Source organism: Panthera pardus, unplaced genomic scaffold, assembly GCF_024362965.1.
Source record: "Panthera pardus isolate Hobbes unplaced genomic scaffold, ASM2436296v1 HiC_scaffold_22, whole genome shotgun sequence".
NCBI classification, from domain to species: domain Eukaryota; kingdom Metazoa; phylum Chordata; class Mammalia; order Carnivora; family Felidae; genus Panthera; species Panthera pardus.
The window spans coordinates 56,137,105-56,161,261 of record NW_026526788.1 but is presented as its reverse complement, the minus strand read 5'-3'; the positions used below and the strand labels follow the sequence as shown (position 1 = coordinate 56,161,261).

Here is a 24,157-nt window from a genome sequence, read left to right as displayed (position 1 = left end):
AACTCACTCCAGCATGGCCGCTGCCGATGGGAGAGCAGGGCCACGTGTGGGGCCGGCCATAGCAGCGCCTGCTCCTTACTGCCACCAGACTGTCCCTGGGTAACACAGGCTGCTCTTGCTCTGAGAAAGGCCCTTCTGGTTCCATCCTCTAATGCTGTGGGGAACACGTATCTTCAAATGGATGTGGTGTCGCTCCCAGACGGGCTGGTCTGGATGATCTCTGAACAGGCTGCCAACTGAGCTACTACCCGCGACACACGCCATCCACGAGAGCATAGGCACAGCACCAGCCGTCTCTCCCCTGGGCCTGCACGATCACTGCTGTCCCCTTTGGTTCCAAGGCCCTATTTTCCGCTCCTCCAACATCTTTACTGTTCCTATGGACCACCAGGCTGCTGAGGCCACTCTGATGCTTTTTAAAGTGAACACGGTCTTCTGTAAAAACTGCCAGGAAGGGGTCCTGGCTGCTTCCCTGCCTCTCAAGGCCCCTCAGAGCTGCCAGGGCTCTCCCATGCGGAAGTTCCTGAGTTAGGAAGAATCGCCACAGACCAAGGCCTCTGTGAGCTGCATATGCAGGGGGCCGTGACAATGTGGCTGCAACCTAACCTCAACTCTGAGGCAGGGTCTCTCCTCCCGTTCTCTGCCCCAGGCCTCCGTCTGGAAGACCCAGCTCAAACTCAGCTCTGGTCTGCAAAGTGCCAGGTGAAACCTTTCACTACCACTACCTAACTTCCCTGGGCCTCAATGTCCTTACCTATAAAATGGGGAGAACAGTGCCTACCTCACAGGGCCATCCTAAGGATAAAGAGAATAATGTGTGTAAAGCACTTACCACTGAGACTGGCACCCAGTAAACACCCCACAAACCCTGCTTTCAGAGAACTGCTAATCCATCCCATCTCACAGCCAATCCTCTTTCGGCCGCCCCCAGCCTGAGGGCCAATCCTTTTCTGCTTTCTAAGAGGGATTAGCTGAAATCTTTCCATTCTAAAGCCTGCATTGCTTAGTGCTGGCCAAGCCCTGGTCCTAACCCCAACCCCTCACAATTTGGTCACAAGACGGAGCCTCAAGTCAATCCGACACACATGTGCTGAGCCCCACCTGCACAAGGCACGGCTTTCCTCCCCCGCCCCGGCAAACACCCAGACTTCAGCGTCCACACCCCCTCCAGCCCTGTCCTGCAGGCACAGCTCAAGCCTGCAGACTCTGCCACTGCAGGGGGAGTCTGGCTCTCCAGCCTCCGGAGGAGGGTTAGTGCAAGGACCAGGACAAAAACATAAGAAGCTTGAGGCCTTTTTATTGACAATTCTCCATACACACAGAGATCCTTTCCGTTCCTCTCCAGTGTAAATGAAGCACAGGGTACTTCACTCTCATCTGTTAACAAAGGAGCCCGAGGAAGGGGGTATACCAAGGCCTGCCCACTTCCCCAGGGACTTGCACCTCCCTGGCCTGGAGCAGGCCCGACTGCCAGCCCTAGTTACACTGGTTGGCCTGGCGAGAAAGCTGGCCTCAGATGGCTTCTGTCTCCCCAGCCCGTCTCCTTGGATCCCTGCTCAGCCTCCCATGGGTCCTGGGTCCCCGGCAGCCCGTGGCTCCGGGGAAGCATCCTAGAACAGAAGCACCCCACTCTTCTTCATTCCATTCCTTGTGCCACCTGCTCCCAGGACCCATGCAATAAATAAATAAATACTTCAAAAAGGCAGGGCAGCTCCAAGGGAGGGAAATGGTGCCTGAGCCCGCTCAAGGCTTAGGGAGAGACACTGACGGCCTAAAAGTCCAGAGTGAACATAAAACTGTTGGAGAGGATGGGGACCTCAAGTGGCCTTAACCCGTAAGTGAGACTGTCCTGCTGGGGAACAGTGCCAGAGTCTAGGACCCAGCCCAGAGAGATCCTACACTTCCCAGGCCCTCAAGGGTCAAGGGCTTCAGGACCTCTGCTCTGCTTGCCTATCTCACACTCCATGGGACAAGGGGCCAGGGAGAGAAATGCAGCTCTGTGCCAGAGGAGGGATGCCCAAGGCTCCGAGCAAAAGAAACAAGAGTGATCTGAATGCCTGGCATCTACCCAATGGAGCTGTCACTAGGGTAATATGTGGCCTGAGATTCTGCTAGTGAAGGTTTCTACAAGGTAAGGCTGAGGCCCTTTGAGCTGCCGGGGATCCCTATGTTTTTTCCCACTTAATACTAAAGAACTCTGACAGGCCCTCCTAGACACATCCTCCTCTGGGAGAACATGGAAATTTCAACCCTGTTTCTAGAAGGACTTTCGGTCTGGTTAGCCCTGGCCATACCCTCTGGTGGAGAAACAAGGAGACGCTGATGCCTGAAGGAACGTTCGCATAGCAGAGTGGGGTCACGGCACGTCCAGGCCCTTCTGCAGGCTCTCAGAGGCCAAGGGCTTGGACCAGCAACCAGCAGAGGAAGAATCTCTTTTCCCAGTCTCTGATCTCTGGTCTCCTAGAACTGTCAGGTGTGGAGAGATGCCCTGATGCTCAGAGACCCTACAGAGACCAGGCCTAGCTCACTCCTGCCCTCTAGTTTATATTCCCTGCCCAGCTCTGAGTCCACTGATCAGTCCAGGGCGGAGGAGGGCACACATGCCAGGCCCTCCAGGGGCTCCTCTTCCCTCTGGGTTTCAAGAACTGCCGCTTACTAGCCCTCCGCAGGAGTGGGGAACAGCTCCAGAATCCAGCTGGAGACAGCGAGGACAGGAAGGGGACGCCTACCTAGCGTTCAGGCCACATTTGCCCAGCACACACCACATGCGGCTAGGGAGGGTGAGGCCTGCTGCTGGCCCCAGGGACCGACGCCCACTTTGGACCCCAGCCCCTCTTCTCACTTGCTCAAGGTCTGGTTACACGAGGCACACACAAACACAGTCTCTCTCTGGGCTTCGGGGGCTGAAAAGGAGGAAGAACTTGGTGAGACACTTCCTCATGCCCCTTGGTTACGGCCCCAATACTACAACCACCTCCCCAACCCCCAAAGCCCCACAAGAGCTGCCCACCAGCCAGCCCACATCTTCACTAACCCAGCTCACTACCCTGCCCTCAGACTTCTCTTTCCATGGGGACAGGGGACTGTAGGAGTGACCATACCAACAGCAGGCCTCTCCCAGGTGCTCTACATTAGAAATTATTTTGGCACCAACAAAACCCCATTGAAAATATTTTTTAAATACAACACCAGAAGTTCATTTTCCAAAATCTTTTAACAGTGGTTATCTCTAGGTAATAAAATTACAGGATTATTTTTTTCTTCCTTCTTCTTCTGTATTGTAATCTCCAAATCTTCTAGAATAACCATATGTTACTTGCATGACCGGAAAGAAAACCAAAAAACCTCGATTTGTGATTATAACATATTTCAGGCAGTATGAAAAATATGCTCCCAATTTTTTTAGAAGATGCATATGCATTTATCCTACGTGCACACTGGTGCTCTCCCTTTATCTGTATCTTTTGTTTACAATGAGTATGTACAGCTTCTATAGAAGGAAAGAAATTATTTTTGTTGTTGTTGTTAAGTATTACCAAGGTAATGAGAACAAGAATAAAAATTAGGACGGTGGCTTCCTCTGGGGAAGGCAGGGTGGTACCAGGGAGGCTCGGTAGTATTGCTAATGCTCTCTTTTTTTAACTTCAGTGAAGCAGCCACAGGTATTTAGATTACACCTTATAATTCAGATATGTTAAATAGGTTCCTTTGCACGCATCAAATACTTCAGTGTTTTGTGTGTTAAAGAATGGAAAATGTTTCTACGGGCCAGACAGGATCCCGAGTTCCCCTGCCTTCTCACTGAGCCCCTACTCCCTTCCCACACTGCAGCACCCCTTGGAGGAAGCGGGAACCCGCCAAGCCCTACCAACAGCCTGACCCCCGGCCACTTGCATCACTCACCTGTGGCCCCCATGGAGGACTTAGGCACCTTGAAGGAGCAGCACCGGGAGCAGAAGCTGTTTCCACAGTTACTGCAGCTTCGCTGCAGAGAAGAGCCAAGGTCAGTATCAGATGCGTCCCCCACGCCCAGAGCCCACCTCCTTTCCACCAGGTGATCCCACCCGAGGAACCAGAGACTACCGTGGGACTAGGGAGGTGCCCAAGTGGGGCAGGACAAAGCAAACACAACATCCAACGGGAGGGCTGGTGAAGGCGTGGGCATGGGGGCAGGGAAGCCCTGCTCATTTGAGCAAACCTCGGACCCCAGGACCAATGTGGCCCAGCGACTCCCCACTACTCCCCTGCATCTCATCCCAAGCCCCTGAAAACACACCGTCAACGAGACTTACCCTCTTCTTCAGCACTGAGAAGGTGGCCGAGCAGCCCGTACAGTTCCCTGACAAACAGAGGTAGCAGCTCAGCCCTGACCCAACCCAGGCCTCAACTCTCACCTGCCGCTGGCTCTTCTAAACAGGCCCACTCAGGACACCAGCCCAGCCCAGACACCGTGCTAGGAGCGGTGCGCAAGGGAGCACCAGACAGATCCAGATCTGCAGACAGAAGGGAGGACTCAAGCTGACAGTCCCTGGGAGTCCATGTCTCCAGACCATACACAGCTGCCGGTCCACAGGCCTTCTCAGGACTTAAAGGCTCCACCTGTAGGTCCAGCCAAAACCGAGGAACATCCAGCAGAATCTGCTCCCTGGAAATCACACCAAGCCGGGGAGGACCTGACAACAGGCATCCTTCAGAGAAGGCAGCTCCAAAGAGCACAAACCAAACCTGCCTGACACAACCCCTTCTCAAGTGTCTCCTTACAAATACTCCTTGCAAATACTCTGCCCACAGGTAAATTCAGAAACATCTCCTAAAACCCAACTCCTGCTTCCTGCCATCTAAAGATTCTAGGAGAGGACCTCAGAACCAGGCATCTTCCAAGAAGTAACGCAGGGCAGAGGCACAGACACTGTGAGAGGTGGGCAGGAGGGAGCACGACAGAGCTGCGAGACAGACCCACCTAAACCACCACACAGGATGACAATTTGCGACCACGACCACGGTGGCAGAGGAGCAACAGCAGCTTAGCAAACGCACAGGAGGAGGGGAGGGGGTGTAAGAAGAGACGAGAGACAGGGAGGAGGGAACCGAAAGTTTTTTCAGAGGCCGCTGCGCTCACCACCCACTCATGCTTCCAGGAAAGTTGAGGATGGAAAAGGTGGACCAAGGCAAAGGCAGTCTGCTGAAGAGGGGGCCTGCAAGTGAATGATGAGAACCAAAAGGGAGGCGACCTGAGGAGGAGGAAAAGCCACACTGGCTTCTCCAAGCTCCAGAAACAAAAGCAAACCCTGAAGAGAACAAAGAAGATTCCAAGGGCTGCCCCCAGGATCACAGACTGTGGTTTGAGGCAGAAATCTCCGTGCAGGCCCGGGGCACTGACCCAGGGGAGAAAGGCACAAGGGTGCTCCCGGCAGGGGCTACAGAGCCCAGCAGGAGGCTGAGTTGAGTCCTGGAAAAACTTGGAAGCAGATAATAAGGCTACTGGAGTAAGTGTCTACAACTTGGGGCCCAGAGGCCTCCTGTGATCTGGCCAGAGCAATTGGCAGCTTCAGGAAGCACTACTGAGCCTCTTGAACCACCTGTGTGACCAGGTACAGGAACCCAGGCCTCATCTTCATGCAAAGGCCCAAAGCTGTATTGACAGCTACCTGTGGTCCCTTCCTCTGTTCTGCCAGAACCCCGCACAGCTCTTGCTAAAGGACACTCCCTGTGTTCAAGGAAAGGAGGGCCCAAGCTAGAGCAAGGAGAAACCTGAGGCCAAGGTGTATGAGGTGAATGCCACTGCTGCCAGTCGGCTCATGGCCCAGCAGAGGACAGGATAGGGAAAGGCATAGCAGGCGCCGCTGCCTTGATGCCAAACAAAGAATCGGGCCACACTAAGACTTTGGCCCCCACACTAAGAATGTGGGCAAAGCAACCCATCCATGCTCCTCCTCAGCAAGGGGAGCAGGGGCATGGGCATGGGGCAGGGGACCAGAGCCACTCAAAGACTGACACTCACACCCACGTCCAGGATGGAGTGCCAAGGCCAAGCCACCCAGGGCTGCCATGTGGTCCCCCACGTAGCCGTGCACAAGCCTGGGCCAAGGAGGGCTTAGGGTGCTGACACCGGCTCAAGACAGGTGTATGGAGGAAGCACCCCTGTTCTCTTCCAGCATCTACCAACTTTCCCTGCCCTCATTCTCAGCGAAGGGCCTGACTCACCATGTGATGATGCCATGGGAGCAGGCAGAGCAGGGAGGAGTCCAGGACTGCATGGGCCCTGCAACGGTAATGGTCACAGAGCCTCTGGGACACAGGGGGGCCACAGAGAAGCTCCTGAGCAGCCTGTCCTCATTTTTCCCAGGCACCCCCATCATCCACTGGCATCCGGAACGGAGTGGCCCTGAAAGTGGCTCACCCCATGCTGGCCTGCAGGAGCCAGACCCAGAAGCGGAGCTGCTACGGCTGACCTCATGGCAAAGACCCTGAGAGCATCTCAAGGAAGCGACAGAGAGCAGTTTTGAAAAATGTAAAATTAAGAGGGGAAAAAGAAGCATTTTCTGCCCTTGCCATCTTCATGTGAACCTAAAAGGCCTTCACCCATCCCAGCAGGGATTATCTGAACTGAAAATCAAATATTGAAATGGGACAGACGTAAAACGAGAGGACTTCGGACACTACGGCAAAAGGAGGAAGATGAGTTAGAAAAACAAGAACACAGAGGCGCCTGGGTGGCTCAGTCGGTTAAGCGTCTGACTTTGGCTCAGGTCATGATCTTGTGGTTTGTGGGTTTGAGCCCCGCATCGGGCTCTGTGCTGACAGCTCAGAGCCTGGAGCCTGTTTCAGATTCTGTGTATCCCTCTCTCTCTGCCCCTCCCCGACGTGCGCTGTGTCTCCCTCTGTCTCAAAAATAAATAAACATTAAGAAAAAAAATTTTTTTTAAAAAGAAAGAAAAACAAGAACACAGGAGCCAGAGCAGATGGCTTGGATTTGAGTCACAGCTCGACCATTTACTGGCTGAGAACATGGGCCGAATCACTCTTCTCACCCGAGGTTACTCACCTGCAAATGAGAACACCTAAGGCCTTTTACTTAAAACTCAGATACAAATGAATCACATGCTACAGCAAGAGTACTAATTCTTCTGTAACGTTACTTGGGACTTCTGGAACCCAGGCTGCTTCTAAGCTCTAAGAACTGCCTGTCCCTATCACATCTCCCATCGGAACTAAATGAGACCATGTACATGCAAGTGCACTGAACACAGAGCTCCAGAGAAGCCGGTGATCATCACGAATAAAACGGAACTTGAAATAACTGGGGGACACTCACACAGCTGAAAGACACAGCATGTGGAGGACCTCTAATCCTGAAAAACAACTGCGCTGGGTGCTACAAGGGCAGGAAGGGAGGTCCCCGGATGCTCTGGGTCAAATTCCTCAAAACAAATCCCAGGGGCTTCTCCCAGGGTGCAGGCCGTAGAAGTCACTCCCACCAGAACACACAGTATAGCCACCCCACCCTCTTCCCTGTCAGCTGACACTAGGTACAAGTAAGGCTCTTCCTCAATCATAGCACCCAAAGTCACCCGCGCTCTTCAGCCAGAACTCTATGTGGCTCATTAATCGCTGTTCTGGCCTGAGTCAGGTTTCCCACAGAGCTAACAGTCAAGTCCACCCTTCTCCAAAGCTGGCATCCTTGACCCACACCCACCTCCCAGTAAAGTAAGCACTTGGCTGAGGAGAAGGGACCTCAAGGTTCTATCACAGGCAGAGGAAGATACAAAAGTATCTTTGCTTCAACTTGTTTCAACTTGGATAGGAAAGATCCAGACAAGCTCCTCGGCACCTGCAGAATGGACCAAGCCCTCTCATAGTAACAGCACCCCTTATTAAGCATTTACCATGACCCAGCCAGCATTGTGCTAACACTTAATAAGCATCATCTCATTAGAGACCTATAAGAGTCCTGTGAGCTAAGAACTATTCTTACTGCCCTTTTACAGAAGGGGAAACCGAGGCACGGAGAGATTAAGTAATTTGCTCAAAGACACCCAGCAGAGCTGGAATTTATACCAGGCAATCAAGACTCCACATTCTATTCTCAATCATTAGGCTCCACTGCCTTCTGAGGCTCTGTCTCAGGGTTACATCTCTCTACAGTCCTGGAGCGGCATTTCTCGAACTGAGTGCCTCAACTGCCCACAAGCTATTACTCAGTAAGGACAGAGGGACACGAAGGAACCTACACTTGCTCCCTTGGCAGTCCTACTGTGTGTCTGCTACCTTCCCAGGGGCCCGGGGACATAGCTTCACTCCTTGCTCTGGTCACAAACCAGAACCCACAATTCCAAGACTCTGGCCCTGTGGCCACGGTGCCCATGGTGCCCCCGTCCCTCAGCCCCGGCCATACCAAAGTTGTTAGTAGGGTAGCGTTTGCGGAGCCGCTCCGTGAGCCGGGACACCTTGCTGCGCAGCACCTCGTTCTTGCTCAGGAACCCGTTGTCCTGCAGAACCAGCTCATCCTCTGCTGGGCACGGGGCACCCTCGTCATCCTCCTGCGGGAACAGCTCCTTCCAGTCCTGCCCACCTCGCGGCGGGGCTCCGGGACCCACGTGCAGAGGCACCCAGCACAGACCCCAGGAGGCATGGTGATGGCTGGCTCAGTCGCCCTCTCCCCTGCCCAGCCCCTGCCCGGTTCACCGAGGCTCCTACTTACCAGCACCACCAAGTGGGTCTCCTGCCTCCCGAGGTGCAGGGGAGAAGGAGAGAAAACAGAGAGATAGCAAGAAGAAGGAAGCTGCTGGGAGGGGGCCCCCAGGCAAAAGGAAACACAGAAGTGCCACTCTGAGTTCTGTCTGAGCACATCCCAAAGGGTGACCCATTCACAGGGGCCCCCAGAGAAGGATCCCAGGACTGGGAGCAGCAGTATACTACTGTTTTTCAAATTGGGTGAAATTAAGTGGATTGTTATTTTAACAGAGCAGAAATTTATAATGTATTTTCAGAAAACTTGCTTCATTTAAGTTTTACATATTTTACAGACATAAGTGTGAATTAGACTAAGATATAAAATGTGTTCACTACTGTGGGTTATGAACAAAAACACTTGAAAGTCCTGGCTGTATATATCCTCCACCACCACCACCACCACCACCACCACCACCACCCCCACCCCCACCAAGATGCACAGTCTGCAATCACGTATTAACGTCTTGGAGAAATCTTTCCGTAGCTGAAAATTTAACTGCCTACGTGGATGGGACTAAAACGAGCGAGGTGAGCTAGGGCAACTCACAGGCCCAGGGGCAACTCACAAAACCCCATTTCTTATACCTCAATTTCCCACTTACAAAGGAACATAGAAATGACTTTCTGGTATACAGAAATACAATAGGACAGCTGTGACAATAAACAGTAACCACCATAAGGACTCAGTGACTGGGGACAAGGGGAGTGGGGGCAGTGGTGGGGACTAGGTGATTTTTCTAAAGGGGACAGTCACTCCTCAGCTACACTGACCACTGAAAACTCAGGGCTACCAGAGCTTCTGATTTTTCAGAGACACTGAAAATCCAGACTTTTCCTTAAGATCTCCCCATTTGTAAATTTTTTAAGTCTTGCATGCCAAATAAAACACTTCTGTGAACTACCAGTTTGAACCACTGTCTTAAAATGAGGAAGACTCGGGGTGCCTGGGTGGCTCAGTCGGTTTGGTGTCCAGCTTTGGCTCAGGTCATGATCTCACGGTTCGTGGGTTCAAGCCCCACATCAGGCCTGACAGCTTGGAGCCTGGAGCCTGCTTCAGATTCTGTGTCTCCCTCTTTCTCTGCCCCTTGCCTGTTCACACTCTGTCTCTGTCTCTCTCAAAAATAAAACATTTAAAAAAATTAAAATCAGGAATACTCTTTCACCTATTACTTGACCTGCAACCACTTTCTCCAGCTTCCCCTTCCTGCCTCCAAGAGATATCTTTCTAATCTCATTCTGCATAAGGGCAGTCAGAGGCCCAGGGCAATGCCCTCCCTCGAATCTGCCTTCCCCACATCAAAGGCACCAAGCCCAGAGTCCCCAGTCTAGGTGGGAAGTGACACCCCCCCCCCCCCCCCCCCCCGCCACTGCAGAGTGTTTCCCAGAGGCTTCCCTGCCCTGGGCACCCTGAGAGATGTAGGTCAGCTACAGTATGAGTGGAAGTTCACAGGTACCCTTTCGTGCAGTGAGTTCTAGCTCAGAACCAGTTCTGGCTGCTGATCTGGATAGAAGAGAACTGAAAAAACCTACATTTGGGACACAAAAAGCCAGCTGGCTCCCGGACCATCTGTCTGGTGGGTAGGGGGCGTAGGGAAGGACCACCCACCTCAATCGCATCTTTAAACTCCTCATCAGGCTCAGCCTCCTCGGCCTCCTCCACACTTCCGGGCGTGAGGTCCTGGGAAAAGAGAGGATTACAGAAGGGGAGGGACGCGGCCCTGCCCACTTAGGCAGAGGCCACCAGCAGCAGAGCCAGCACCCAGGTTCCCCAGAACATCTGTCCCTGCCCAGAAGAGGTGGCACACCTGCAAGAAAGAAGTCATGAGAAGGAGGGCGCCCTCTGACCTCCAAGGACAGGGGGATGGGCCCAACACCACAGGTGGCCCTACGGTGGCTGCAGAGCACAGTGACCGACAGCATGGGTTCTAGAACCACAGGGCCTGGTCTGAGTCCTGGCCGCACCATGTGCAGGCAACTACTCTGGGCCCCGGCCACCTCCTCTGCAGAAAAGGATCCTCTCATTCTCAGAGACAACCTACACCTCCAAGGGTTGACACCTACAGCAGGATAAGCAGTCAACAAAGCGCCCAGTTGCTACTACGGTTACTATTATTATTATTAAACACTTCAGAGGAAATGAGGCCGGGGAAGCAGCGGGAACCAGAACAAGGCCAGGAGCTGTGCGGTATAAATAAGCTGGGAACGGGAAGGCCCCACAACCTGCCCACAGCAGGCTCTGCCCTGACAGTGGGGGGCGCTCACCTCCGTGGGTGTGGGCGCAGGCGTGCAGTCCGGCAGGGCGCACTTTCCCCCAGCATCTGGCAGCGGGAGGCTCTCAAAGACACCGTCTTCCTGCTTGGGGTTCATCCGCCGCTGCAGACATGCCCTGTACTCAGATACCACTACTCAGGGCAAGAACCGGGGGAGGCAGAAACAGGATGGAATGAGCGGTGCCCTGGGGGACCCCCTTCTGCAGGTGGCTGGCCTGTTCCACCAGCGGCCCACTCTCCACAGCAAGAAAGTCCCCTTCCTAACTCTGAACAAGTCACCCAACCTAAGCTTCGTAAACAAAACAGAGATACTACCACCCACCCCATGTGATTGCAATACAGAGATTAAATGTAGTAAGTGCTTGACGAATTACAGCTTCTGTAATTAATTACTCAACCACAGGGAGGAGGAAAAATACAGCAATCACCCAAACATATGCATAGGCCCAGACTTCTGTGACTGAGGGCCTCTCCAGACTGCCTGACTGCTTTAGAAGCAAGACAGCCGACAAGAACTCTGGGACCACAGAGTACTGGCAGCATCTCAGGAGGCGGATGGCAGCACTGGGAAAACATCCCTCCCTCACTTCCTAGAAGCCACCACATCATGTAAACAGGGATTCACCCGCTTTGGGAAGGGAGAGGGACCCTACAGCAGCAGCTTCGCCTGTTTCCCTGTATCCCACCTGACATCTGAGAGATGCACATCCCGAGGACCCTCTGAGAAACTACTCTGGCGTGGTGCTGCCCCCTTGTGGATGGCACTGCAAACAGACGATTAGCTGTAGAGACTTGGTAAACGGGGGAAGCCTAACCTAGCCCTCAGAGCCTGGGCCCCAACTCTGTCAAGCTGTCCAGGGCTTACCTCGGAAGAACTCCACATTCCCCAGAAAGAGCGTGCTGTTTAAAAGGGCAAGGACCCAGCACAGGGGCAGCAGGTACAGCATGCACACTGTGCCCAGAAGAGCCCCATAGAACCTGCATGGACAGAGAGGAACCACAGGGTCAGAAATTCTTAAGATCAGAAGGAAACCAATTTGGAGCACACCCACGTGGCAACAGGCACGCTTAAGAATAAACCAACGAGATCTGCTCGTCAAACAAGTGGGTGAGAGATTACACGGAGGGACATGTTTCTGCTACTATGATTATTTGTACCACCCCCGAAAGTGTCTAAACAAAAGCAGTACATTCCAGCTCACAGGTTTATGTGCAGGTTTACACACAAGAGTCTCAGAGGCTCTCTGCCCCTGAGCTAGGCGAGCAGGGACTCCAGCGGCAAATCCCAGCAGAACAGCAGTGGGGGGAACGAGGGCCACTCACTGCGAGGACGCGGCAGGGTTCTCCCAGTGCAGCACGCGGTAGGCAGCTTCGCAGGTACGGCACAGGCGGCTCAGGAAGGCCTCCAGCTGGATCAGGCTGCGGGCACACAGGGCTTCTGTGAGCCGCGCGCACCGGGGCCGGCCGGAGCTCAGGGCCACAGAGCCCAGGACTTCACCGCGACGGCTAGCTAGGCACAGCTGGTCTCTTCAAACCCACGAGAGGGGCCAGAGAGCTCAGGAGAAACTGCATACATTTCAGTCCCCTTTTCAGGACCCCTCCTGAGGTGTGAACAGGACACAGGTTCCTGGGTCTCTTCCAGGCTGTTGATGTTGGGCTACTTGACGTTCCCAGGGCTGAAGTTTCCTCATTCATAAAATGAGGAGCAAGGTACCCACCTCCCAACATACTGCAGCTACGGGATAAATGGCAGGATGGATATCAGTGTGTCTCCACCTGGGCTGTGAGGCAGACTCACTTGGGAGGGTTTTTTTAATGGCTGCACCCCCAGAAGCAATGAACGCATGCTGCACCCAGATCTTGGTTTCTGAAGGGCTCTGGGGAGAAATGGCTGATTCAAGAGTGGGGGCAGCACAAGCGTGAGATAAATCTGAACATCACATGTACTCAAAAATAATGGGGACATACTGAAAGGACACAAGAGCCATTTCAAAAGAGCTCCTAGTGCCAAACCTAGGACAGTCTGAGATCAAAATAGTGACAGTAATGGATTATAACCCATTAAATAAAACTAAGAATCTTGAGTTCGTATTGGTAAAAGGAAGAGCTCTTTCTTACAGTGGAATACCAGCTAACAATGACAATTAGAAAATCACCTTTGTAACTATCACAGTAATAAACTGATCAAGGCAAGACCCAGCAATGGCCGCCGTCTGATAGAGAAACCTTAACTAACTGATCAAAGTTAGTATCTCCCATAACAAGACAGACTGACATCACGTACCTCCTGACAGGATACACTGACAACAACACACACACTGTTTGTGGCATTCCCGCCGAAAATGTATAACCTTAATCTAATTACAAAGAAACAAACAAACCCCAATTAAGGGATATTCTACAAAATAATAATCTTGTTTTTACTTAAAAACGTCAAGGTGTGGGGTGCCTGGGTGGCTCAGTCGGTTGAGCATCCAACTTCATTCAGCTCAGGTCATGATCTCACCGTTCATGGGCTCAGGCTCTGTGCTGACAGCTCAGAGCCTGAAGCCTGCTTCCGATTCTGTGTCTCCCTCTCTCTCTGCTCCTCCCCCACTCACACTCTGTCTCTCTCTCTCGAAAATAAACAAACATAAAAAAAATATACCAGGGTGCCTGGGTGGCTCAGTCAGGTAAGCATCTGACTTCAGCTCAGGTCATGATCTCACGGTTCATGGGTTCAAGCCCCGCATCAGGCTTCGTGCCGACAGCTCGGAGCCTGGAGCCTGCTTCGGATTCTGTGTCTCCCTCCGTCTTTGCCCCTCCCCCACTTGAGCTCTATCTCTCAAAAAGGAATAAATGTCAAAAAAAGTTTTCTTTTCATTTAAAAATGTCACGGTCATAGGGCACCTGGGTGGCTCAACCGGCTAAGCGTCTGACTCTTGATTTCAGCTCAGGTCATGATCTCACAGTTTGTGAGTACGAGCCCTGCATTGGGCTCTGCACTCAATGTGCAGCCTGCCTGGGATTCTCTCTCTCTCTCCTGCTCTCTCTCTCTCAAAAATAAACAAACTTAAAAATTAAAAAAAAAAAAAAAAAAGTCAAGGTCATGAGAAACAAAGACTAAGGAACTACTCCAGGATACAGGAGACTAAGACGACATAAAAACTAAATGTAATGTATGACTCAGGACTGGATCCTGGATCAGGGTAAATTCCTATAAAAGATCTTATTAGCACAACTGGTAAAATCTGATTATGAACTGTGTATTAGATAATTGCACTAATGCTGTTAGCCATGTAAAATTTCCTAATTTTGATTATAGGATTATGGACATCTAAGAGAATGTCTTTGCTCTTAGGAAAGAAGCATTTGGGGTAAACAAGGCATGATGTTTGCAACTTACTTTCAAATGGTTCAGGAAGAAAAAAAATAATGTGCAAGGATACAGCAACAGATGAAGCCAATGTCGCAAACTGTTAATAATTGTTTTATCTGGGTAAAGGGCATAGGGGAGTTCTTTGTATTATTCTTGCAACTCCCATTTAAGTTTAAAGTCATTTCAAAATAAAAAGGTTTTTTGTTGTTGTTTTTTTTTTTTTTTTTTTTTAAAAAAAACACAGATACCCAGACCCACTCCAGATAACTGACTCAGGCCAGGCCCAGGCTCCATCTGTTTGTAACTCTTGTCTGCAGCTTTGCAGATGCTATGGTTACTGTTATTCACCAGTCGTAAGGTGCTTCTTCAGAAGTACCAGCTCTGTCACATTTAGGAAGCCTCTCAACAGCACAGTGATGGTGACCGGTATTTACTGAACACTTCCTGGGTACCAGACACTCATTTACTCTTCACACCCACCTATGAGGTAAGTCTATTACTATCCCATTTAATGGATGAAGAACCCGAGGCACAGGGAGGCTGAGCAGCTTGCCCGACGTCACGCAGCAAGTAAAGGGAAGAGCTGGCATTTGAACCCTGGCTCCTGTGCGCACATGCTTAGTCAAGACCCTAAATTGGGTCTCTGGTGGAAAGAACACAAACTGTTGTGAAATCAGCTAGATCTGGATTCTCGTCCCACCATGGTCCCCTTTTAGCTGTGTGCGCCTCTTTCCTAACCATAAATGGAAGATAATAATAGCAGCTACCTCCCAGAACTGGTGGAAAGACGAAAGGAAATAACATCTGTGGTTTGCCTAACACAATGCCCGGCACAGAGCAAGTACTCAGTGCGGCGGTCGTGACTGCCTCCCACCTCCCCGGCCCCTTTCATACTCACAAGCTCTTCACCTCAGCCACAGCCTCGGGGCGAGACAGGCGAACTCTCTGGAGGTCCTCCTGCCTCACGCTGTGATACTTCCTCCGCATCAACTCAGACTCAGGCAGCCGTGCCCGGCAGACCTCCTGAAGGTAGCCCAGAAGGGCGGGCACTGAAATCATCAGGGCACCCACCGAGTACCACGCACCTGTGGGATCGACGATACTGCAGGTGAACGGGTAGCGAGGACCGGCAGCCTCTGCCCACCAGATGCCCACGTGTTAGCTCCCTCACCTCCTCCAGGGCTCCGTCCAGAAGGCATTCCCTGATCACCTCGCATGACACAGTATCTGCCCTGCTCCCTCTCCAGCCCTTTAACTCAGCTTTAGTCTTCCTCATAGAATTCCTATCGCCCTCCAATAGGATTCCTATAGCCACACAATTGACGATATGTATAGTTGTCTCCTTCACAATATAGGCTCTTGAGGGCTGGGACTTCATTTGCTTGGTCACTATAGCCCCAGACCCTTTTTTTTTTTTTAATATTAAAAAACTCATGCTAGCACACAGTAGGTGGCTCGTGCCTGGAGTCTGGCCGCTGGAGCACCCCGTGACTGACGTGCTGACCTTTGGGCCCCTGGGACAGATTAGAAGTCTTTCTTTTGGCTTTTGGAATACCACAGACCAGACCACTGTGGACTAAGAAAAGGGAATGCTGAGAGAAAATCCAAAGAAGAAACTTGGTCCATGCAGTACGGTGCCCCTAAAGCAAGCTAACAGAGCACTGAGCACAGAGTAAATGCTTGTTAAGTATCTGTCATATGATTTACTTTGGAAATATGTTAAGAAAAATCTTAGCCTGAGAAGGATATCTGAGTTTAGAACAGGCAAAGAGTCCTACTAAGAAACAAAAAACAAGGTCTTCTGTGAACTGGGTTTATTTTTAACCCATCAAATCCATATCTCCATAGAAAACAAAGGAGAAACTTGAGAAATGCAAGTTCAAAAGAGGAGTGAAAATGTGAATAAAGGTCCCAGCTCCTCAGAACATTCTGTCCCAGGCCCTTCACACATTCACCCTAGGGATTCAGCTTTTTCTGCAGCCATCTGCCAGTTCCAAACAGGAAAACGGCTGGGTCCTGGTATATCTCGTCACAAAAGGTCCCCAGGAGACATCACTACCCAAGACCCCTAGAGCCACCCACCTGTCCACCCGTCTCCCTCAAAGGCTCCACACCACAGACCCCTCATTGCTGGTGACTTCCCAGCAGCCCCCCTCCAAGCTCACTTGCTGAGCCAGAGAAAATCCAGAGATATGGCAAAAATCTCTACAAAAATCTATTCACCTTCCTGGTACGCTGACCCCATGTCATGCCCCAATGACCCCAGAATCAGCTTGAAAGTCAAAATGGAAAAAGGTCAATCCGCCAGCATTCAGTCAAGAATGAAACAAAAATAATAATAATAGCTATCATACATCGGCTGCTTACTCTGTCAGACACTGTGCTAAATGTTATACATAGACTGTCTCACTCCGCACAACCACCCTCGGAGGAAAGCACCCTCCTTTTAGAGATGAGGAAAATTAGGCCTTAACAAACAGATTCAAGAACTTGCCCAAAGTCATCCAAACCACCCAGCCAGGATTCTAGCCCAGAGTGTCTCTCCAGAGCCAGTTTTCTGACATCAAGCAGACATGGAAGGAAGCCACCTCCAGGGCAAGACAGGCAGCCACTTCTTGAAATTCTTTCCCACATTCATTCACAAAAACCCCCTGGCCCCTGGAAGCAGTTCTTACCTTCATTCAAAGTGAGGAACAAGATGTTGAGGCCCAGGCAGGTCAGCAAGGAACACAAAGGTGTCTGCCACCTACAACACAAGAAAGGCCTGGTCACCAAAGACGGCCACTCCTCCAGTGGGAAGGGGAGATGGCTACCACGGGTGGGTCATCAAAACCAGGAGCAAGAGGAGGGGGCCTGGAGCTCACAGTGTCAAGGAGAAATGAAAAGTGGGCTCCTCATGTGGACAGGCGCCTGGGGGAGGAGTTAAGGTCACACATTAGGCCCTGCGATGAGAAAAGGTATCCTGTCAGAACTAGAATACCTATGGAACTTTCTCCCAGAAGAAGAATTTATAAAATACCCGTTGAGAAACCCAGTTTATACTGTTTAACCTCTGTTTTATAAGGTTCTGGTCTAAGAGGTGACAATGACAAACTTTCTTCTTTAAAATTTTCCCTTAGAAAAATACATGAACCATATATTCACTGTGCAAAATTCATCTAATACAGAAATCAAGAGGACAAAACATGAAGGATTTCTGTGACTCCAGTTGTGACTTTCTTATTTCTCAAATTTTGTGAATTTATTTTAACATACGTTAATTCAAAAGGAGAAAAAAACAGGGGTGTGCCTGGGTGGCTCAGTTAGCTAAGGGTCCAACTCTTGATTTCGACCCAAGTCATGATCTCACGGCCGTGAGACGGAGCGCTGGGTCAGGCTCCACACTGGACACTGAGCCTGCTTAAGATTCTCTCTCTCCCTGTGCCTCTCTCTGGCTTGCACGAGAGTGCGTGCTTGCCCTCTCTCAAAAAATAAAAATAAGTCAGGGCGCCCGGGTGGCTCAGTCGGTGAAGTGTCTGACTCTTGGTTTCAGCTCAGGTCATGATCTCGTGGTCATGAGCTTCCTGCTGGGCATGGCACCTGCTTAAGATTCCCTCTCCCCCTCTGCGCCTCCCCGACTCGAGTGAGATCGCATGCTCTCCCTCTCTCGAGACATAAAAATAAAAACTAAATAAATAAGGAGAAAGAATCATGTTTTGTTTTAATCTATCAAAACCGAACTTGAAACCAGCACACAGCATCCTTTCAGCAGCCACGCCCTAAGTGAACCGGCAGCGCTGGGGGCCCACGCAGGCCCAGCCCACCACCACCACCAAAGAGCAGTGCACAAGCCCCCAAAGAGGAAAGAAAGAAGACCAGAGGCTCGAGCTGACAGAGACCAGCAAAGGCTGCTGGCTCCGCCCCTCATAAAGGACATTTAACAGGGAAAAAGGAGCAGAGATGTGGCAGTGAAGCCCGACACCCACATTCGAAAGAGCCAGTATAGCATTTCTAAGGTCAGCCATCAGAGGAAGAGTCAAAGAAAAATAAACAGGTAAGTTGCTGGTAAGCAACATATTCAGAACTCCAATGTATTTTCTTTCGCTGTGATTGAGGTATTTCAGTTGCTAAATGAGATTCATTAACTTATGTGCTGTTTTTACTTTGAGTAAGGGAATAAAATGACCTTTCTCTACCTTTCTCTAAAAATTCAGCATACTCCCTCTATACCATCCTAATGAGGCCTCAGAACCATCCAGTGGCAGGTACCAGCGTAAAAGCAAATTAAAAATCAGGTCTAAGGCCGATCTCATTTCAGAAATAAAAACATCATACAGTCACTAAAGTCGCTTTCATTGTAAAGCCTCTCCCATTCTGTCTCATATCTTCACTGACACTTTGGTCATGGAGACCCACCCACTAGAGTAGCTGATCCCAGAAGAGGAGTCTTTTAAAAATCTAACGCAGCTCTAGGCTTCAGACGTAACAGACAAAGCTCAAGATTAGGTCCCTCCTGAAAGTCAAATCCTCTTTACTAAGAAAAGAACAATCAAAAGCACAAATTAATCTGACAGCCATTTTCACAGACCAGTGCTCTGTCTTCCCCTGGCACAGAAGACAAGCTCCTGGGGGCTTTTTAGACCAAATGCTGCTCCCCCCATCTGGCTTTAATCAATCCCATCACATCTTCAGATTTCTAATTTCATAAAATGGAAAAACCCTAATACGAGTTCCAAGAAGCACTAAGAGACCAGTGGTAGAAAAGGAGAAGGACAGGATATATTTACTTTTGCACTTTGCCACAAAAGGGTAAAACACATACACATACACACGCATGCTTGCATGTGTGCACAGAAAACACCAGGGCCCACCCCCTGCCCTAAGGAAGACTAAAATTCATTTCAGCTGGACAATCGTGGTGGGATTATAAAACAAGCCCCTAGTCCATTCTCCCCTCTCTCTCGTGACAAGAGTACAGTGATCTAATAGAGAACATTCCTCTGGAACACAAACTAGCTCATCTCTAGGGTTAATGCCATAAATGAAGGGGGTTCTGGGGTGAACAAGAAAAATTTAGGGGGCCTTGTTCAGAGAGTTAAAAACAAACCTTGCAGGGTGCCTGGGTGGCACAGTTAACTATCTGACACTTGGTTCTGACACAGGTCATGACTGCAGGGTTGTGAGAGCGAGCCCCACATCAGGCTCTGTGCTGAGCGTGGAGCCTGCTTGGGATTCTCTCTCTCTCTCCCTCTGCCCCCTCCCCCAACAAGTATGTTCTCTCGCTCTCTCTCTAAAATTAAAAAACAAACCTCCCCCACTACTTCCAGATTGAGGTAAGAATGAATACTCAACGGCACTCTTAGAGATTAACCCAACTGTACTAACCCTGCCTCCTACCTGTCTCTCTCAGGCATCTTAGAGGGTTGGAGATCTGTATGAGAATCTGGTGAAAATTAGAAGCTTCTTCCTTAGAAATACACATGTGTGCACAAAGATATATATATATAGTTTCAAGAGATTCACTGACCCCATAAAGTCCCATTCAGGCCCCAGGTTATGAACGTCTGCTGTGTAGGACAACCAGATTTTATGTGGCTCCCAATATTAGCAATACATAACCTTTGGGGTTTCACTTGAATCTGATCTAGCCTTTAAATCTAACTTCCAATTTGCACCATGAGGAAGCAACCAGACAAATCTAAGTAGGAAATTCTCCAGAACAGTCAGCTCAGTCTCCAGCAAGTCAGTATCATGAAAAAGAAACCATTTTAGATTGAAAGAGACTTAAGGGACACAATAACCACATAGAATGCACAGTCCTGGATTGGAATCTGATTTGGCCAAAACATGACATTCCTGCAACAACTGAGGAAATCTGAACGTGAACTGAATATAAAATGATATCAGGGAATTATTGTTAACTTTGTTAGGTGTGATGTTGCTTTTTCTTATTAAAAAAAAAAAATGTCCAAAGGCACCTGGGTGGCTCAGTGGGTTGAGCATCCAACTTCGGCTCAGGTCATGATCTCACAGCTCATGAGTTCGAGCCCCATATTGGGCTCTATGCTGACAGCTCAGAGCCTGGAGCCTGCTTCAGATTCTGTGTCTCCCTCTCTCTGCCTCTTTCCAGTTCACACTCTCTCTCTCTCAAAAATACATAAACATTAAAAAAAATTTTTTTTTAATGTCCAGGGGGCACCGGGGTGGCTCAGTCAGATGAGCGTCTGACATCGGCTCAGGACATGATCTTGTGGTTTGTGTTGGAGTCCCCATGTCAGGCTCACTGCGGTAAGCACCCCTGATCCTCTGTCTCCCTCCCTCTGGGCCCCTCCCTCGCTTGCACTCACGCTCTGAAAAACAAATAAAACATTTTTTTAAATGTCCTTATTACTTGGAAATAAATTGACATATTTATGGAGTGAAATAGTACATATCTGTAATTAAAATTCTTTAAGAAAGTGAGTTGAAAAGGGAAAAAATAAAACTATAGAGAATGAAAATCAAAGCAAAATAAGGACAAAAAATTTTGAGATCCATAATCTCAAAAGATTATTGAAAAAAAAGGTTAGTGGAAACGGTACCTGCTAATTCATAGGTATTTACATTTAACTTCTGTTAAAAATTATATTCTAATTCTAATATTAATTATGCTGATACTGAGAAAGGAAAAAAAACCTGCTTTAAAGATTTAGAAGGCCCGATGTTCAAGGCTAGTTAGCAGTCCTGAGGTATGATCTTACTGAACCACAAAGAAACTCTGGTGAAAGGCCATATGGTTTCCAGGGCCTGCCTCTCCAGGGGTGGGCCTGGAATAAGCCCGGGGAACCAATGGACCTCCCAGAACTGCTCTTCACTAGGGCAGAAAGGACAGCCCGGCCACTGCCTAAATGGCTAGCACAACTATGGAGCAGGAAAGCAGAAGGCCCAGATGGTTAGAGCAATCAGAGCAACTCTACAAAGTCTATTACCTGAGCAAGTATCGGACACCGTCACCTGCATCCTTTAGGGGTTCCAGGTAGATCTCCAGCCTCTTGTAGGACAGAACCAAGTTGAAAAGATCAAACGCCGGGGACTTGGTAGGGGCAGGTGGAGACTCCAGGGGAGCCTCAGGCATCGCGCTGGGGCTTACCTCTGGCCCACTCCCCTCACGCTCTGATGTCTGCATCCTGTAACCATAATAATTCCTGACATTTGCATTGCACTTCCAATCCCAACACACTATCTCATGTGGTGCATGAGGTTTATTACAGGATAAACCTGTCAAAGTAGCAAGGGTTACAGATGGAATACCCGTTTCACAGAGAGGAAACACCATTCAGCAGGGTGAACCGAATTACCCAGATATAAAACCCGGCTCATCTGACTCTCCATCTAATGTCTTTTCCCCACAGATCCATCAAGAGTACAAACCATAAAGACCAAGAACACATGGTTGCTGGGAAGAGGCAATCTGTTGTCTAAAAAGAAATGATGACCTGGAATATTTTTCACCCACTCTTTACCTGGTTAATTCCTACTCATCCTTCAGGTATTGGCTGAAACATTGCAACACCGTCAGTCTGGAATGGGCGCCCATCCCCAATGATCCTAAAGGATCATGAACTTGCCCTAACAGTATTTATCACACCAAAGTAAAACTCCCTGCTTTCTTGCCGGTCTACACTTCTTAACTTTAGTAGGAGTTCCACCAAGTCAAAAAAATATGTCTTCCATTTACCACTACTTCTGCACATAGTGGACGGTTAATTTATGATCAGTGAATTAGTGAATGAACTGAATGAGTGAATGAACTGCCCATCCTCCAGGACTCCAGTGCTTTCTCCTGCCCTGTCACATCTTCTAACCCTTTCTTCTCCCTTCTGTTCCCAACCACTTCCTGTACCATTCCTGCCCATTACCCTCTCTTTTCCCTTGAACCCGGAGAGGCAGTCACCTCCTTCCATAAGGCCCCGTTCCCATCTCCCCTCTCCGATGGGGAGAACCGCAGGAACCCTCACCCTCTTTCCTAATTTCAAAGTCCTACCCCAAATGCTAAGCACAAAACAAGTGATCAAAACCTCGGAGCACAGCAACATAAGCCAGTCCCACGCAGGGGACTGCGACCTGAAGGGGGTGGGGATGTGACAAAGAGGACGCTGGGAGCCCGAGATACCCGCGGAAGGAGATCGGATAAAAGGACCCGGGGTGGGCGCGGTAAGAGCCCGTGTGGGCGGGGAGCCGGTCAGCGCAGGCAGAGGCCTGGACTACCACCACCGCAGCCCAGGGAATCTGATGGGGCCTTTCGGCCCAGACCAGGGAAGGCCACGCCCAAAGCCGCTGGGCCGCAGGTGACGGCCCCTGCGGCGTCCAGGAGCCCAACTCCGTGCCCTTGGCAGAGACAAGGGGATGGGGAGGGGGTGGCACCTCACCTGCCCGGTCGCTGGGTTGGTAGAGGAGGGGCGGGGACGGCCAGGGAGCACTGGAAGGGCCACTGGGCCCAGGAGCGTTTCCACAGGCCCGCCCCACCCCGACGACAAGCCTCTTCCAAGGGCCTCAGAAGTCGCAAATCGGAGAGCCTCCTCCACCTACCCCCGCCGCCGCCACTTCCGGGACGCGAATTGCTCAGCGGCGGCGTGCCCGTGACGTCATCGCGTCCGCCCCGCCTCCGGCCCCTGCTGCTGCGTTTAGCTCCGCCCACTCTAGCACAGGTGAGCGCCCACCTCAGCCCTGTGCCTCCGCGTCTTTCCTCCCTCAGCCTCGCCCACACTCAGCTGGGTCCCTGAGTGATCAGGATTCGCAAAATACCGCAGATCGGTGGGAGCACGTGCTTCAGGGTCACGCATCGCGCCACTCTGGTACAAATCGAACCGATTCGTATAAGGAGGAGTCAAATGTATGTACCCCTTCCTTGATTGCCCCAACTGGAAACTATCACTTTCCCTTCCAAACAGCTAGAATGTGAACAGATTCGAAATCACCGCCCGGACCAAGCTGTATTCAGAAATCCTCTCCCTTCTCAGAGGAGGCTTTGTGTCTAGGTCAGGCTTGTCGGCTGCACTCTGCCTCTGCTCCTTTAGGATGAGTCCAGAGGAAGTATAGAAAAAATTTTTTTTTCTTTAATATCTTAACTACCTGAAATTTCACCATCAGTAATTTACTCCAAAGGTAAATTTTTGTGTCTTTGCAGCTCCTCCTTGAGTGGGCCTGGATCACTGGTCTCACACTGGCTGTGGCTAGTAGTATAATTGGTTCTCTCTTCTTGCAGCTGTGCAATTGAGAGATATTATTTAAGAACTAGACATTATTCGGGGGGAACACTGGAGGATACAAGAAGGCTCTAAAGGCCAGAAAGGGACAACAGTCATGGCCAATATCGATGAACAAAGACTTCCCTTGGTAATTAGAGACTGGTCAGCTGGATTCTGCTTTTGGGAATCTACCTCTGAATTTAGTATAACGAAGTTCTCCCAGTTCCTTGTTTCCCTTCTCCAACATTCCGAGTCTTCATTCTTTGCTCCAAATCCTAGTGCCACTGATAAGTGAAAGAGACCGAAGGAGAACAAACTAGTAAAAGAAGATAAGTAATAACTTGACATTTTCCAGATGTTAGTCTTTGCATCTCTAAGCGACAGTGTGTATGACCCACATGATTGACTCATAAACCTCACTGTGGCCCTTGGAGAAATACTAGTGGGAAATGCTGGGTAGAACAAGCTGGAAAATAGGAGTGGGGAGAGAAGAGAATGTCTAAGCAGCTTACCTCCACCAGATGGCTCCCTCACCCACTCTTACATAAACCTTGGGGTTTCAGAGCTGCCTTTGAATTTGGGAGTTTCTG

At 50.2% G+C, this 24,157-nt stretch overlaps 1 protein-coding gene across 4 annotated transcripts; it reads right to left on the bottom strand.

Annotated features, from left to right (window-relative positions):
• Positions 1 to 1,277: 1,277 nt before the first annotated feature.
• Positions 1,278 to 22,934, bottom strand: ZFYVE27 (zinc finger FYVE-type containing 27). Of its 4 annotated transcripts, none has more exons than XM_019459044.2 (13): positions 22,749 to 22,932; positions 21,309 to 21,506; positions 17,037 to 17,107; positions 15,260 to 15,446; positions 12,327 to 12,422; positions 11,869 to 11,981; positions 10,996 to 11,135; positions 10,340 to 10,411; positions 8,702 to 8,722; positions 8,396 to 8,540; positions 4,293 to 4,339; positions 3,904 to 3,985; positions 1,278 to 2,903 (listed from the first exon to the last, which is right to left on the bottom strand). In XM_019459044.2, exons 2-13 carry the CDS (start codon positions 21,503 to 21,505, stop codon positions 2,839 to 2,841), a joined length of 1,236 nt encoding a protein of 411 aa, XP_019314589.1. In that variant the 5' UTR covers position 21,506; positions 22,749 to 22,932; the 3' UTR covers positions 1,278 to 2,838. The 4 variants fall into 4 exon arrangements, with proteins under 4 accessions (XP_019314589.1, XP_019314590.1, XP_019314587.2 ...); XM_019459042.2 differs by lacking the exon at positions 1,278 to 2,903 and adding an exon at positions 3,196 to 3,490 and having other exon boundaries at positions 22,749 to 22,934; XM_019459045.2 differs by lacking the exon at positions 8,702 to 8,722.
• Positions 22,935 to 24,157: the final 1,223 nt, after the last annotated feature.